The sequence below is a fragment of the Siniperca chuatsi genome, linkage group LG7 (assembly GCF_020085105.1).
Source record: "Siniperca chuatsi isolate FFG_IHB_CAS linkage group LG7, ASM2008510v1, whole genome shotgun sequence".
Classification (NCBI taxonomy): Eukaryota; Metazoa; Chordata; class Actinopteri; order Centrarchiformes; family Sinipercidae; genus Siniperca; species Siniperca chuatsi.
The window spans coordinates 4,070,383-4,087,941 of NC_058048.1; the positions used below are offsets into that span (position 1 = coordinate 4,070,383).

At 39.4% G+C, this 17,559-nt stretch overlaps 1 protein-coding gene across 4 annotated transcripts in view; it reads right to left on the minus strand.

Annotated features, from left to right (window-relative positions):
* LOC122879330 (ATP-binding cassette sub-family G member 4-like) overlaps positions 1-17,559 on the minus strand; it is a 31,352-nt gene that overhangs the window by 2,249 nt on the left and 11,544 nt on the right. For 3 of the 4 annotated variants that reach the window (XM_044203308.1, XM_044203310.1, XM_044203309.1), the window contains exons 3-14: positions 11,778-11,895; positions 11,312-11,444; positions 10,963-11,013; positions 6,998-7,143; positions 4,856-4,979; positions 4,555-4,669; positions 4,299-4,441; positions 3,840-3,938; positions 3,479-3,647; positions 3,255-3,355; positions 1,009-1,167; positions 794-912 (exon numbers count right to left, since the gene is read on the minus strand). In XM_044203308.1, coding sequence (XP_044059243.1) covers positions 794-912; positions 1,009-1,167; positions 3,255-3,355; positions 3,479-3,647; positions 3,840-3,938; positions 4,299-4,441; positions 4,555-4,669; positions 4,856-4,979; positions 6,998-7,143; positions 10,963-11,013; positions 11,312-11,444; positions 11,778-11,895 — 1,477 coding nt within the window. The remainder of the gene's footprint in view (positions 1-793; positions 913-1,008; positions 1,168-3,254; positions 3,356-3,478; positions 3,648-3,839; positions 3,939-4,298; positions 4,442-4,554; positions 4,670-4,855; positions 4,980-6,997; positions 7,144-10,962; positions 11,014-11,311; positions 11,445-11,777; positions 11,896-17,559) is intronic. The other variant, XM_044203311.1, reaches the window with a different exon arrangement.

Here is a 17,559-nt window from a genome sequence, read left to right on the forward strand (position 1 = left end):
TGTGTCATTTGGGTCAGTTCAGACAGTTGGAGCACTTCTACGATTGTAAACTGACTGCTGGAAACAAGCCAACAGTTTAACCAGATATCTAACCTGCTTGATTGGGATTAAAATTGAAAGTCAGCTTTATATAGCAATTTAGAGGTGTCAATTATGCTAATCAAATCTCACAAACACGCACCTCTTCATGAACAGGTGGCATTCATCAGGCTGAAACAAGCGAAGATTGTGCAGTTAAGACAGTTTGCTGAATCTGACTTTGAACTCTTGTATGAGCAAACTTCAAAGAAAAAATTAAGAGAAATTTAAGAACATGAAAATGTTCTTGCATGAGGCCCAATATTATATTGGTATATTTATGGTAAAGTGTGTATTTAGTTTGTTAGCCAGCCCTTGAACAATGTACAATATTTTCCCAATTTGGAAAGACAATTTAAGTGTAAAGAGCTTCTAAAACGGAGAACTGCCAGTCCGTAATAGTCCCTTGTTGCACAGGAAAACTGTGTGCGCGCACAGCTACGGTAAGCATGGTAGGTTAGTTGACCCAGCAAGTTGGTCTTTAAACTGTGATGGATGTTTACAATGGACAGTTTAAGTAATACTTTTACTGCTCACCTTCATTTTCTCCGAATGAAATGAGAATAGAAACGATGGCCAAATCTATGGAAATATGATCCAGGATGTAATAAATAGGAATAATATGATATTTTGCTCTGGACAGACCAACTGACTGACATCATCATCCTTATGGTCCACTGCTATTGAATCAAAAAATACTCATACTGGTACACACCTGACATAAGACACATAGGAGCTCCACTGTAGATACTTGGGGATTGTGTCGAATTTCACAAAGAATCCAGAGAAGAGCAGCACCGGGATAGCTGTGACAGGTCCAACAAATGTGGCTACCTGTATAAGGATGAAGAGGACATATTTTGTATAACATGAGCCAAGAAATCCCAAAGTCACAAAAATCCAAATTTTAACCATGCAAACCTGCAGTACCTGTAGTGAGGTGGAGGCGGCCCCAATCAGCAGGCCCAAGGACTGGGCTACCAGGGCAGTACAGATGGACAGGGCTATAAAGAGCAGGTAGCGGCTGACCTCAGGAGGCTGCTCTGTCATCCAGTACACTATGCTGCAGTACATGATGGGGCAGATCACCTAAAATAACACCTTCATTAACCTTTATTTAGTGAAGGAACAGTTCACCTCAAAATGAAACTTTTGTTTATCTAATTTACGCTCACACTGATGTCAGTGGAAACTGTACTGAAGCTGGTGCTACAACCACACACACACACACACACACACACACACACACACACACACACACACACACACACACACACACACACACACACACACAGAGTTAGGCCCTGGTCTTCCATCCCAGCCGAATCACAAACAACTGAAGTTGTGTAAATGGCCTGCTTCTTATACATTCCAATAAAGGCATGTTAGGAAATTTCCCTTAAATGTTTGGGGCCAATTAGCACTTAACGGTTCAACAAGAGCAATCTGTCTCATTTTGAATAAGAAGCCACTATCATCTACAATAACTTAGATACAGATAGAAATGCTTCTGGACTTATGCTGTAATCAGTGTGTGACAAAACATTTGGATTATGGGAGATGAGCTAGTACTGTGGTTCCCAAACATTTTTAGATCAACCCCCAATATAGCATGGATAAATGCACACAGATGCTTATCAATTTTAACAATTTTATATTTGTTGTTGTTATATTAATGTTGAATAAAATAATATAGGTTAATTCTCAATCACTCAGGATAAAAGCCAACAAGTGCTCTGCAGATTTATAGACAAATATGTCACTTGAATAAGCTAATATGTTAAATGTATTTATAAGTAGTGCTGAGTCTGATTTTAGTTTTGTTGGTGGGCCCAGGTTCAGTCCTGTCAGACTGTGTTGAGGGCTGAGATATATCAGCATTTCTTTGAGCTCTTTTTCAAATCTTTCCGTCGCTTGCTCTGATGTCACTATTTTCAGTATTTGTTTTTAATGCATTGAATTTTATAGTTATTTCCTGTTTTGTATGAAAATGTAACATAAAATGTAGTTAATGTAAATGCAGGCATTTTTTTAATGTGATGAAACATTAAAAACACAGAAGAAATGAATAATGATATTAGAAATCTTGTAGCACCCTTGACCCATCCTTGAGGTACCCAAGAGCTAGTAAAAGAATTTAGATTTTCACACCAGTATTGATACTTCAGTTGTTGGGTTAGCTACAGTAACTTTGGGGTTAACTGATTAGGTTAGCAACAATAAGATTTACAATATCTTACTCGAGTGCTCTTTTCAAATAGTATAGAACACCATGCACGCAATCCAACTTATTTGCCTGAGGCAAATTCACTTAATAATGCCAGCACAAGACCACGATACACCACATGCAACACAATATTATATTAGTCAAATGGCAACCTCCAGGGCTGAAAAATCAAGTCGAAGAACTGCCAAAAACTGAAGTTCCTCGAATGGCCACTTGAGGCTGGCTCCAAAAGGGAGCCCACAGAGCCCCATGTTAAAAGGCCCAACTTCACAGCAGAAATAAACGTGTTCACAGCCTGGTACAAAAACAGTTTGGATCTCTATAGCTAATTTCCCCCTTCATGACAACTGTGAGGGGGGTGAATGTTTATTTAACTCACCCGTTTAAATTATATTAAGGTTGAAAGTTATGCATAATTAAAGACCTCGCCATGTTGAGTGACAGGTGGGTGCCCTCTCAGGTGGCTTGCCGCTAGGTGGATCAGCAGCCAGGCTTCTTTCGGCCCGCCTCAGCTCCACCTCCACCGGGGACTTCCAAGATGGCGACAGCCAGAGCCGCCAGGAGCCTCCCACTTTGAGCTTCACAACGGCTCTTCAGAAACCTATGGGTGACGTCACGGACGCTAGGTCCATGTTTTATTCAGTCTATGATATTAGTACATTTATGGTCAAATTTGCATTTAGTTTTGCTGGAGCCAGCCTCTAAACAATGTTGGAAGCTTTCCCACTTTGGATAGAAAAACAAAGTGTGAACTACTTGAACTGAGAACCATTTGAGAGTGTTCAAACCCTGTAGAAATGCTGAGTGTAATACACTGCCACAACCAGGTAGTGTGCTAGAGTGCAGTGGTGTGCTATATAGTTGTATTTTGCTGTGTGTAACAGGTTTGTCAGCACTCAGGACCTCAGAGAGCTAACCCTCCCCTCAAACCCCAACATTTCCAGCTCACCTGGAATGGGATATCAGCCATGGTCTTGGCCAGGTAGTAGGCTTTCAGGCTGTACCAGTAGTTAAGATGCTCCCTCAGGAATACAGACATCTCCAGGGGAACTAACAGATGGTGCATAAAAATGTTCACATACATCTGTCAATATCAATCCAACACATGGGATTTTGAAATTGGATATTGTTGATTGGCACAATTGTCAATTCCCTCCCCTCGATGAGACTCACAGGTTAACACGGTCGGCATGAGCGCTCCAAACATGAGGAAGAGCATGGAGAAGAAGAGGAACCCAGTGTTGTTAAAGACCTTGCTGGCATCATTGCCGATGTTCAGATAGAGCAAGCCTATTAACACACCTATGGCAATGTGGGACATCAGTCTGAGGTGGGTCAAAACCTGAGAACAGAACAAAAGGAAAAAATAAACATCCGGTCTCAGACTTGGATAATAAACTGCCTGTTTTTGGTAACGTCACTGTTTTAAAATGACTTAATCTGGTATTTTTCCTGATAATTCCTTTTCCATGTGTTTGGAACCAGTGCACAGCTATAATATTTATGCAATATTTTTGAACATGTTATCACCCACCTGGTCTCGACATATAGTTATGAAGGTTCTCTTGAAGAGGATACAGAACTGTGTTAGTGTGCTTGTGGCAAAAGTATGGCTCTCTATGTGTCCGGCATCCTGGGGAAAATGGAAGCAGATAATCTCACAACATTGACAAATGTGTCTATAATATATACCCTACATCACAAAACACTGTTGGGCCCTGTTGGGCCCAGCTAGCCTGGCTCTGTCCTAAGGCAACAAAATCCACCTACCAGCACCTGTATAGAGTTGCAAGTGTTTTCCCCATTCTGTGTTCCCAATTACACATTTTCTTTAACCGATATCCTCAATGTTACAAACAGCATTACAACAAATGAGTAATTATTCAATTTACCACAAAGTAATTGCCACCCAGGCCCCAGGACAGTTTACCACTTTGCCCAGTTGGTAATCCAGCCTTGGCTGCAGTACAGCAGCACATTATCTACTACGTACCATCGAGCACTTTGTTGCACAGACTGATGGGCCATTGTTATCACATTGGTTCTTCTTCTCCTCTAATGCACACATTCCACCTTGGACTGCCTCAAACAGCACAGGGTTTAAGTCTCCATACTCTCCTGATGCCACTTCAATGACTGAACCAGAGGCAAAAGCAGAAAGACATAAAGATAATGAAGGAATTAGTAATGTTTCAGATCATCCTCAGCAAAGTGTAGTATATACAGGAATAAATAAGAAGTGGACATACTAAAGTCTGCAGGATTGTGGTAGGTAGGACAATAAAGGCCCAGAGTCTTCAGATAGCCGATGAGGTAAGGGACTGTGCCTTTGTAGATGCACTGTCCCTGACTAAGAATGTAAAGCTGTGGAAGAACAAAATTATTCAAGTTGACAAGTAAACAACCTTTCATGTCATTTATTTTCTTTTATCAGCCAGTGTCTGTCTAAAATGTTGCAGTATTGGCATGCCCCATAGCTTCTCATTAAATAAACAGAAACTGGAATGTTCAGCCATCCATTCATGTCCTCAGTTATTGACAGATGTGTACCTTGTCAAACATCTCAAACAGTTTGGCACTGGGTTGGTGGATGGTGCAGATGATGGTCCGTCCTCCCAGTGCCAGAGAGTGCATTAGTGAGACCACCTGGTAGCATGACGCACTGTCTAAGCCACTGAACAGAGAGAGATATACAGAAGGGACAAAACGAATGAGCAGCTGGGAAGTTATCTGAGGAGAAAACATAAACAAATAAGTACTGAGCTATCATGACAATGACCCCATTTATTGATTAATTTTGAATACCAATCACATGTCTAATTTGTACAATGTGTAAAAATGACAATTTGCTGTTTTACGTAGTGGACTAGTTCTTGGCCGGGACCGATAACTCTGTCTCTGCCAGTTGCCTGGCAACTGGTCCTGGCTAACAAATTGTCTGGCACGTAACCCCCCATAAAACGGCAAATTGTTTTTACACTTTGGTTTTTGTACGGATTAAACAAACGATGTAACGTGTTAATTAGTGAGCTGTAGAGGTGCTGGTATGCGGATTTTGTTCCCTTTGGACAGAGCCAGGCTAGCTGTTTCCAGTCTTTGTGCTAAGCTAAGCGGTACATATTTAGAGACATATTTAGTGTACAGACGTGAGTGGTATTGATCTTCTCATCTAACTCTAAGAAAGCAAATATGCGTTCATATTCTTTAAGGTGAACTGATTTTGTTTTGGTGTTAAGTTCAGTGATGGGTATACAAGCTTTGCTTTCCTTCTTTTGGCTGATGGGTAGGGATAGGTTGCAAAATCAACCTTTTTAAAGGATAATTCCATTTTATTCCAACTTGGGTGTATTTTCATAGGCTTGACCTTTCTTTCTATCATTAATGCTAACACTACTCACCAAGTTAAAAGATCTTGGAACATGGTGATATTGCTAACGTTAAGTCCCATGACGCAAGAAACTTGATAATTCAGTTGATCAGTCAGGTTGTAAACAAGCCAAAAGTTTAGCCAGATTATCAATACCATTTTATTTGGAGGTAAAACTGAACGTTAACGCACAGTCATTTTAACAATAATCCATTGTTGCACTGGAAAATGTGCACACAACTAAGTTTAGTATGTTAGGTCAAAGTTTAACAAGGACATTGGTTTGGTAGATGTTTGGGCAGACCGTTTGGTTAGTAATTGTACTATTCACCTTGCTTTCTCTTCCAAATACTGGAACTACTACTAAAACTACTAAAAATATGATCCAAGCTTTACTAAACCTAAATGATCCTTTAAGAAGGCTGAGGTTAACTACAGAAAACTATGTCTATCTTGTCAGAGAGCTAGGGTCCCAGAGTGTCCAACTGATCATATTTTCCAGATGGTACCACTATAATTACTGTAGTATAATCTTTAGGGTTTCAAAAGTCTTACCAACACCATATGTCCAACTGAAATAAGACTCATTATAAATATGCGGCCAGATGTGCAGTCTTGACCAAATGAAACTACTACAATTTTGACATTTCTGGAACAAAAGAATTCTAATTTTCAGTCCCAGTGTTCACATTTACAATTTGTCCATTAACTAATGACCTTGGCAAAGTAAATTGTTTTGTATTGTATTCCAGTCCCAGCTGGGACACACTGTTTCCTCTGGACACCCCAGCAGTAGCCTATTGACTTAATATGGTGAGGGTCAAAATCTACTGTACATAGCATTTTCATTGACACATATCTAGTTGATGGAAGTGCATATCAAACAATAAAAATGGAAATTCTTCTGAAGACTTCTAAATAGTTATTAAAGAGACAGTTCACCAAAAAAAATCAAAAATACATATTTTCCCTCTTACCTGTAGTGCTGTTTATCCATCTAGATTGTTCTGGTGTGAGTTGCCGAGTTTTGGAGATATCGGCTGTATTTTTCTTATATAATAAAACTATATGGCACTCGGCTTGTGGTGCTCAAAGCACCAAAGAAATACATTTGGAAAACTCAACAGCAATGTACTGTATAATGAATGTCTAATGAACTATTTTCGTTCTACCGATAGTTCCTACATGAAACTGCTCACAACAATCTATATGGATAAATGGCACTACAGGTAAGAGGAAAAATATATATTTTTGATTTTGGGCTGAACTGTCCCTTTAAGTCTAAATCTAGGCATCATCAGCACATCAGCATCTGTCTGTCTCACCTGGTGGGCTCATCAAAGAACATGACTGGAGGATTGTTGACCAGTTCGAGGGCGATGGCCAGCCGTTTACACTGGCCACCTGACAGCGAGCTGGTACGAGTGTGAGCACAGTCAAGGAGCCCTAATGCAGTCAGAATCTCATTCACCTGGATGGAGAAAGTCAGAGAGAGAAGGGAATTCCCAACCTGTCCGTTTACAAATAAAAAGCCTTTCTTTTTACTTTTGTACCCACAAAACTATGGCTTATAAGTGATGCAGACATACAGTAAAAACAAAAATTGCAATTATAACAATTACTTCCTAGGCTGCTCGCCCACACACATGCACGGAAATGACAGCTAATCTTTTTAACTTACAACTAAGACAAATTAAGTGGGTTTTTAGAATTGTGCTGCATTCAAAAATACAAGGTATTTTAACGCTTGATGACATAATCACTGAGTCATTGATAGTGATTAAGAACACAATACATCCACACAGATATCTTATGGTCATTTTGAGCTACATAAACAATGATATTAGAAAATAAATAACAAAAATCCCCAGCAATAATTTCACTACAAATGACACTGTTTAAAGCTGTATTAGTAGATTTTTTTTTGGCCATGTGCGGTTTAGTGGAAACACAACACTGACATTGTAAATGTCATTGATTGTAAATGTCAATGTTATAAAGTTTATATGGTAAACATGTTAGCAAAGAGAATGTTCTAGCTATTATTTATTTTAAGTTGTCTTTCTAGCGATCTGATTAATGTAAATCCAGTATTCACTCTCCTTTTAGCTCTGTTTTGATCTCCACTTAAAGATATCAGTTTCTTCAGCTGCTAAATGCGCCACTTTCTTTCTCTTTCATTTTACAAGATCATCGTCTATTTAAATCAAATACAATATCATATCAAATCCAAAATATGCTACAGTTAGACGCTATTCTACCCTTACTACCAAATTATGCTATATTAGACACCACATTTAATGCTGCCTATGATAGCTTAAGTAGACAACACAGGCTGTAATTAGACAAATTTAATGCCATATTATATCGGACATAGCCTTTATGATAGTCGCACACCCATTAATAATTCCAGCAGGGTAACAGCAAGCAGGAATTGGGTAGAGGTAATGTATTTATTTATGCCCCCGGGGAATTCTTTTGCCCGAACACCCTGGGAGGAGGAGAACAGAAACAATCAATCAATGAGTTAAAATACCATATGTGTTTATTTAACCTGTGTAATAATATATGCAAATCTCAGCGACCCGTCGTTACACCAATACAGCTTTAATGTGTGCTTAGGGTTAGATATATGATTTCACTTTAGTTCACGGTACAGTTCTGTTGTAATGTGTCACATATTACCCTCTACGAAAGTCTAATAAGATCTAACAGTGGAAAATAAAGATGCAATTAAATAGTGACACGGCATTAAATGGTCTGATGTCTAAACTGGTATATATACATAGTATGTAGCATCTGTCAAGGAAGCACGTATTACTATATATTACTACCTACAAACTCCACGGGACTCCGGAGAACATCCAGGCTATGAGGGACATGTAGCAACCAGATGTGACCCGATGTAGTTTGACTTTAGTTACGTTGCAGTTTTCTTCTAATGAGTAACAAATTACCCTGTAAGAAAGTGAAACTGTGTTACATGTCTCTGCCCTGGCTCCCTGTAAAATCCAGAATATAATTTAAAATCCTTCTCCTCACCTACAAAGCTCTTAATGGTCTGGCACCACCGTATCTTAAAGAGCTCATAATACTGTATTACCCCATTAGAACACTGCACTCCCAGAATGCAGAGTTACTTGTGGTTCCTAGAGTCTCCAAAAGCAGAATGGGAGTCAGAGCCTTCAGTTATCAAGCTCCTCTCCTGTGGAATCAGGTCCCAGTTTGGGTTCGGGAGGCAGACACCATCTCCACATTTAAAAGTAGGCTTAAGACTTTCCTCTTTGATAATGCTTATAGTTAGGGCTGGCTCAGGTGAGTCCTGAACCATCCCTTAATTATGGTGCCATGGGAGACTTCCCATGATGCACTGAGCTCCTCTCTCCTTCTCTCTCTCTGTATGCATTCTTATCTCATTACTACATGTTACATGTTACTAACTCGACATCTTCTCTCTCCCGTAGTTCTGCGCTTTCTCGTTTCTCTCCTCCCTCCTTCTGTTGCTTTCAGCAGGTAATTCTGCCTCCGGATCTGCAGAGTCTGGATCTGTGGTTGTGGGCCACCTGCTGCCCCCGTGTTCCTGCTCGACAACTACTACTACAGTTGTTGTTATTAGTCTTATTACTATTATTATCATTATTATTCCTATGACTATCATTCCTATTATTATTACTTTATTAATATTATATCTCAAGGGATTTGTTGGGTCTCTATAATTAATATTATAAAGAGTATGGTCTAGACCTGCTCTATAGGAAAAGTGCAATGAGATAACTTCTGTTATGAATTGGCACTATATAAATAAAATTGAATTGAATTAAATAAAGGCCAAATAAATGTATTGTCCTCTGAGCTCTCTGTGTTTTGTCTGACTATTATAAAGGCTATGTTCGATATAATATGGCATTAAATTTGTCTAATTACAGCCTGTGTTGTCTACTTAACCTATCATAGGCCAGTGTTGGCAGCATTAAATGTGTTGTCTAATATAACATAATTTGGTAGTAAGGGTAGAATAGGATCTAACTGTAGCATATTTTGGATTTGATATTGTATTTGATTTAAATAGACGATCTTGTAAAATAGTGTCTAATTGTGTATTTGGATCTCCTATTTGGTTTCTAATTAGAGAATAATTTGTTATAATAGTGTCTAAGTATGGTATATTTTGGGTCTAATACAGCATTATATGAGGTAGAAACCACCATAATATTACAGCATAATTTAGGTGTAAGGTGTCTAATTAGGGTTAAACTGTGTTTGTTTACTGTCTAATAAAGAACATATTTATATTTTTGCTCTAATTTGATATAAAGTACGGCTTATTACGTCTTAGTAGTGTACCGTAAAATAAAGTGCGACCAAGAGGGAGGACTATGGTTGGATTCAAATCTGGGACATTACATGGTATGTATCTCTTTCCCCCGGGACCAGCAGGATGCCCAATCTGCTACTCTGCCTTCATTTTAGTTTCTTATGAATATGCATGTCCAGAGACAAAATATAGCCATTCCTAGTAAAGGCAGGGGCAGGCAATTTCTGCCACAGTTGTGTAACTTTGTGTTAAAGGTCCAGTATGTAACATTTAGGAGGAGGTGTTGGCAGAAATGGAATATAATATTTATAAGTATGTTTTCATTAGTGTATAATCACCTGAAAATAAGAATCATTGTGTTTTCATTACCATACAATAAGCCGTTTTTATCTACAGAGGGAGCGGGTCCCCTTCCACAGAGGCTGCCATGTTTCTACAGTAGCCCAGAACGGACAAACCAAACATTGGCTCTAGATAGAGTTTCGCAGCCACCGTAGTTTCTCCTACAGGCTTGGAAGGGGAGGGTGATGCGAGCAGTATTCAAATGGTTGCATACTGCAATTTCACCACTAGATGCCACTAAATCCTACACGATGGACCTTCAACTGTGTAACTGGTGAAAGCTTTGGCTTGCATGTTGCAATGTAAGGCCAGCATGTCCTATCAGCTCTTGATTGATAGATTGATTTTGGAAACAAAAATACTTGATTTTTTAAAAATACTTGAGTAGGTACATTATGCAACCTACAAAGTGAAGTGTATTTACCTGGAGAATTTGCCCTTTACCCAAATTGGGTACATTAGTGTGTCCACAGAAAGTGGGCATTCCTCCATATTAACTGTGATTGGCTGGTTAAGTTTAGTTTTTACTTTGGTGTGTTTAAGGCCAAGATTCAGTATTCAAGTAGTGCAAGTATTATTGTTATTACCTTTTGTTCTGTGTATGTTAAGCTAGTAGATTTTTGTTTAGCTCACCAGTTTTTTCTTCACATCCATAGTTTCATCCAGCTTTAAATTGGCTGAAACCTGCAGCAAAGAGGAAAAAATGTGCCATAATCTCGCAGTGCAACAATCTCACAACAATCTCACAACATCAGCAGTGCAACAGGTATTTAACTGTAACTGTACAAAGAGAGCAAATAGGTGGCAGTCTCAGGACCATCCCTGCTGCATCTTGGCACAATAACTACCAACCTTTTCATTACGAGTTCAGACAGGATTTAAAAAAATAATATCATCATTAACAAAATGTTTCAAAATAAAAGCACACTTGATGAGTTCAAATTTTCCTGGCTGTGCTATGAGCCTGTCGGCAACAGCTCACCATCATGGCCTCCCGGGCAGTGAGGTGTGGCAGCAGCATGTCTTCCTGCATGATGTAGCAGGACATTTTCCTGAATTTCTTCAGGTCCCTGGGTTTCCCATTTACCAGGATCTGACCCTTCATCCCTGTTTCCCTGGGCAGCAGGAAGGGCACACACACACATACTGGACAGTTCAATGGGCTAGGCACACTATAGTGGAAGAAATAGACTGAACACATGATACACAAACACATGGGCTCCTACACCAGTTATGTAAAGCCTTAATTACTCTATTGCAGTGTCTATGCCATAAATACCTGTGATGAAAGCTAATTTCTCCTATTTGTGGAGCTAACCTGCTTTTGGTGGTTTGTCCACAAATGGCTTTTCTAGATGAGAAAGAGTTACTTTGTCTCTTAATATTGAGGATGCGATTACAACCCTTTTACTTAACCATAACATAGAGGGTAATTTTGGCACTCTCACCTGTATCCAGCCAGAATGTTCATTAAGGTGGATTTCCCAGCCCCTGAGGGCCCCATGATTCCTATCAGCTCCCCACTACAGAACCTCCCAGACAGGCACTTCAGTAAGGCTTTGAAACCTGGGAACAACATAGGGGGCATTGATGGCACTGACCACTTCGGAATGGCTTTATCAACAATAACAAGGAAAGTATCACTTTCATTTATCTTACTTCAACATTATAGTGGGGGCCCCAATATTGCTCCCCAACATACTAACTCTCAAGTGTCACTTACAAATGGAAACACATAGAAAGAGTAAATACTACAATTCAAAATGATGAACACTAAACACCTCAAAAATATTAGAAGTACACACACCTATTAATAAGTACCTAGAATAACCTTTATCTACACAGCACTTTTAAAAATTTACCTGTAAGGGCTCCATGAAGAACAGTAAAAGTTAAGTCATCGTAATGATAATATTAATAGAAACAATGGCCAATTAAAGGTAAAATAAATAGATCCGATCATTGGGATAAGAAAAATGAATATCAAACATGGTAACAAGGATACAAAATTATCAAAAGGATATAAAAGGCCTTACAGAAAAAGGAACATTTAAAAACTAACTTAAAAGGAGATGATGCCCTTGTCAGCAGCTAATTGGGATTTAGCACCTGAAACACCAGCAATTCAACAGATGCACATATTTTTTGAAGATAATACACTATTAACAACACAATTTTGACTCAAACAACACCTAGATAGCAGCTCTGAAAGGTAATTTGGTCAATTCGCCAATTCCCTCTGCACTTGGGGAGGATAGATAATAGACAGAAGGAGACAGAGCAGACAAAACAACCAGTAGAAGTCGCTAGTGTTGCAGCAAGGACATGATCCCTTACCAGCCTCCCACACACCAACCAGCACTGCTGAATGTGTTTGATGGGTCAAGTTTCTGCCGCACCATCCGGGTGCCCCCAAACACCTTAAACGACTTTAGTAACTTTACCTTTAGTTCAGTCTTAATCGGTGCAAAGTTACAACTCAAACTATCAAAATCAACTTTATACCATTACGGTGCATCACATCTGCTCTCCTGAAGGCCCATTATGTACATTTATAAAAATGTACTTCTCAGTACAAAAATATCAGAAATGTCAGAAAAACCCAGCTACTGATTTTCTCAGTCAAACAGGAAAAGAACCAGTGTGTGACCCACTGCTTTAGTCTGTGAGTATGGACCCTACGCTGTACAGTATCAAATGTTGCACTAAAGTCTAACAGTATTTACTCTGAGCACTCAGCTGCATCAGCTTCCAACAAGACAATGTTTACAACCAGGCTGAACAGCTGGCCCTCTGGTGCGATCTTAACAACCTGGAGCTGAACACGCAACACTGTGGAGATGACAGTGGACTCCAGGAGAAGCCCCCCAACGCTGCCCCCCATCACCGTACTCAACAGCACTGTGTCTGCTGTGGAAGCCTTCAGGTTTCTGGAATCCACAATCTCCCAGGACCTAAAGTGGGCGTCCAACATCGACACCATCAACAAAAAGGCCCAGCAGAAGGATGTACTTCCTGCGCCAGCTCAGGAAGTTCAGCCTGCTTCGAGAGCTGCTGATCCAGTTCTACTCTGCAATAATCCAGTCTGTTCTCTGCACATCCATCACTGTCTGGTTTGGCTCAGTCACCAGACAGGACAAGAACAGACTACAATGGACAGTCAGGACTGCAGAGAAACTTTTTGGTGCCAACCTGCCCTCCATTCAGGACTTATACATGTCCAGAGTCAGGAAACACCCTGAACACAACCTGTTCTGCCTTCCCCCCTCTGGGAGGCGCTACAGAGCACTGAATGCCAAAACAGCCAGACACAGGAACAGCTTCTTTCCACAGGCTATCACTGATGAAATCAGTCATAGTGTCAGTAACCCTGGAACACTTAAGCATCCATTTACCTACAAATTCTAAATTATATATTTACAGTTTAAAATACACCGTGTTTTTAACATGTACATATCATCCATTACAGTCACATTTAAATCCTGCACGCTGTACATACTGTAGACATGTATACATGCATGTACTGTACATATCTACCTACTTCATATATAGCCATTCAATATTTATTTCTTTGCACTATTGTATTCTTCTTTACAATTTAGAGAAACACTTTACTTGTATATAAACATGGTATGTTGTTTGTCATTGTTTCTTTTGATATATATTTATATATTCACCTATTTTTTCACCTACTTGTATGTTTATAATAGTTCTATGTTTATTTGACCTATCTTTGTCTATCTCCATTTCTATTGGAACTGTGTGTAACATTGAGAGCAGCTTGTATGTGTACACATACTTGGCCAGATTCTGATCTGATTCTGACCTTTGAGAGGCGTAGTATCTGTACTATGCTGCAGAAAACGCAAAGAATAAAAACAACTAGATTTTATGTAGTTGGATCTAGAAGTCCAGGGGTTTCAATCCAATGTAATATTGTTACATTTCCAAGAAATTACTTTGCACTGACGCTATGTTAATGCTGCTAAGAGTGTGGAGACATGCCTTTATTGTACCTCCAGAATATTTTTTTGTATTTCACAAAAGGAGGGTAATGAAGTAAGTTTTGATTGTTGCTAATTCTTAAAATAGATTAAATGGCTTTTTTTTTTTACCAGAAAAAGCCAATTATAGATTTCATCTATTAACATGGATGTATAAATTAAAACATAAGAGGTACAGTAAATGCATAGTTTAGTAATGGTGAAACATATTATCTGACTCACTTCCTCAGCTGCTGCTTGTATGTTTATTCAATAAGTTGGATATGTTGATTGAAAGGACTTGGCTCACCAGGTAAACTACATTATTGATGACCTAAAGACAGTGACCTCAGACAGTGCAGCACTTACTGGAAGCCTCAGGATCTACTCAAACACACACACACACACACACACACACACACACACACACACACACACACACACAGCATACACTTATCAGACCCATGGAGTGAGACCGGCTAGTTTGAGTAATCTAACTCTCATTCATGCTCGTCTACAGCAGCGTGTACGCATTTCCTGAAAAGGTCTCCATACACTGTCCCTTTGCACTTTTAGGAGAAATGGAAAACATTACACTATTCTAAATCTTATGACTGAAACAGTAATTCTTGCTTTGGGTGAAAAGTGTAATTAATGAGCAATTTATTTGAGAATGGGTGAATATTGCTTGCTTAGTTTTGGTAGCTACGGCATTCTGGCAAAACTGGACAAAACGTAGGGTCTGCCTTGTGTTTTTGCTCTACTGGAGGCAGGGCCCTAGGAGCATGAGGTCAGTTTGTCCAACACTCCAGAGCAAAATATAATTACAACTCGCATCCAAAAAGCCATGAAATCTGCTGTGGATATTAATGTTCCCCATGAGTTTGTTGACCTGAAGCCCTGTTTGGGGACTGTCTCCATGGGGGACAGTTCTGGATGCTTCCCATTGAAAATGACCAAATGCACATTTGTCAAATCAAGTAGTTAATCCTCATCCATTAGGCATTATCTCTTGTAAAACCAAAACATACTGTTTGAAAATACTTACGATAAAGCAACCAAAAACCTGGACAACCCACGCAAATGTCACTTTTGTGTGGCTTGTCCAAGTTTTTGGTTTGGAGTGTGGAATGCTCTAAGAGGCAACATCAGCATATTTACAGTACTGGTCTGTAGGCCAGCTGGGCTTTATCCTTACTAAAATATGGAAAGCACTTTTGTTCCTTCAATAAAACTGCAATGTGAAAGCTCTTGCTATAAATGTAACAACTTGACTATCACACCGACTGTACATTGTGTTATGTGCTAACCTAAATGTGATCAGAATCATTAACGAAGGGAATTCAATATTTATTACTGCATCTGCACAGAAGACATGCTTGCAAATATTGTGTATTTCAAAATATATATCCATTTAACAGAAGATGCAGGGACTGAAGCCTGAGCTGCACGTGGATCATTACCTTCAGTGCAAAAGGTTACAGTAAATGACTTCGATCTGTATTGATTACAATACACACAATGGTAGCACGTGCACTGCTACTGCATTTGCATATTGCTGTCTGACTCCACTGTGCAGTGTCCACTGATCCTGTGTGTGAAATCAATGGGGAGGGCAGTGTGTCAGAAACAATCAGCCCTGCTCCCTCTTCTGTTCACTCACTCTCTCTGTGTGGGGAAATGATCCCGACAAGAAAGCTCAATAAAGATCAGGGTTTGCTACAGTAACTGTAAGCATCAGTTTCACTGCCGGACGCCTCCGTCAGTCAGTCAGTCAGTCAGTCGTGTGCTCCTGGTTTAGTTTAATGTTTTTGAATAGAGAGCGGGCAGGAAGAAACAGACTAAGGATGAGAGGGAGAAATATGTCCAGTAACGTGAATTTTCTCACTCAGAGCCAAATGGAGGTGAGTTATTAACCTCGCTGTAGCTGCTGGGCCAGATAGAAGCAACAGAGCAAGGCTGGCATTAAGCTACCACTTCTTATTCCTGGCCACTTTTAACCAGATGTTGGCAAAACTGATATGTGCATCCTAAATCTGCCATGTCTGATCCACAACTCATAACACAACTGAACTGACTGAACAGATCTAAAATCACACACCAAACAACACAGGGCATTTCCAGATTTCTATTTGTTTTGTATCGTAGAAGCACTAAAGTTTTGAGGTAATAATTCACCCAAAATATATCCTTTTAGTAGCAAAGACTGACCTCATGTCAGCTTGAAAGTTGGCTGCTTGAATTCTTTTCACTTACAATAAATTTCAATCTTTTCATGTATCACAATGTCCAAAGAAACCTTTGAAATCCCTCCTGCAGCATAGTCCACTTTTCCACTGTCCATCTACAGCCGTGGCCGAAAATATCGGCACCCTACCACCTTTTTAAAAAAGCCTCAATTTTCTCTGTATTAAGTTGAAACTGATCATATATGGTATCCATCCTTCTTTATTTCACATTGAATATAACTGAAACTTGCTTTTGATATACAACTTAACATATTATTTCAATAAAATGAAATGGCATGGCCAAAAATATTGGTACCTTTTTAACTTAATATTTTGTAGGAGGCCTTTGCTTTCTGTAACTCTGAATAAGGTTTCTACACTTCTCCACTGGTAGTTTAGCCAACTCCTGAGCAAACTGCTCCAGGCCTCTCAGGTTTGATGGGTGCTATCTCACACCTGCAAGTTCAATGGGATTCAGATCAGGACTGTCAGCAGGCCACTTCACAATGTTCCAATGTTTTCTTCTTATCCATTCTTGGGTACTTTTTGATGTATGTTTGGGGTCATTATCCTGCTGGAAGACCCATGACCTGCTACTAAGACACAGAATTCTGAAAGTGGGCTGTATGTTTCACTCCAAAATGCCTTGATAGTCTTTAATTTCATTGTGCCCTTCACAGATCCTGAGGCAGCAAAGCAACCCCAAAGCATCACTGAGCCTCCTCCATGTTTCACAGTAGTTGGGGTTCTTTTTTAGAATTAGAAGAATAAGCATATATTCAGTTATTTTCACAACTTTTTTGTTTTGTTCCACTACAAAAGTATTGTTAATAAAAGCTCTTTAAATTTCAACACTATTCAGGGTGAATAGTGCATTATTTTAATAAAATACAAGGGTACCAATATTTTCTGCCACATCTGTATATGATCACTATGTTCCAAATGTTCGTGGCCATACAAAAATATGGCTAAATACATAGCTTACATTTGATGCTGGCATGGATAGCTGCAACTATGTT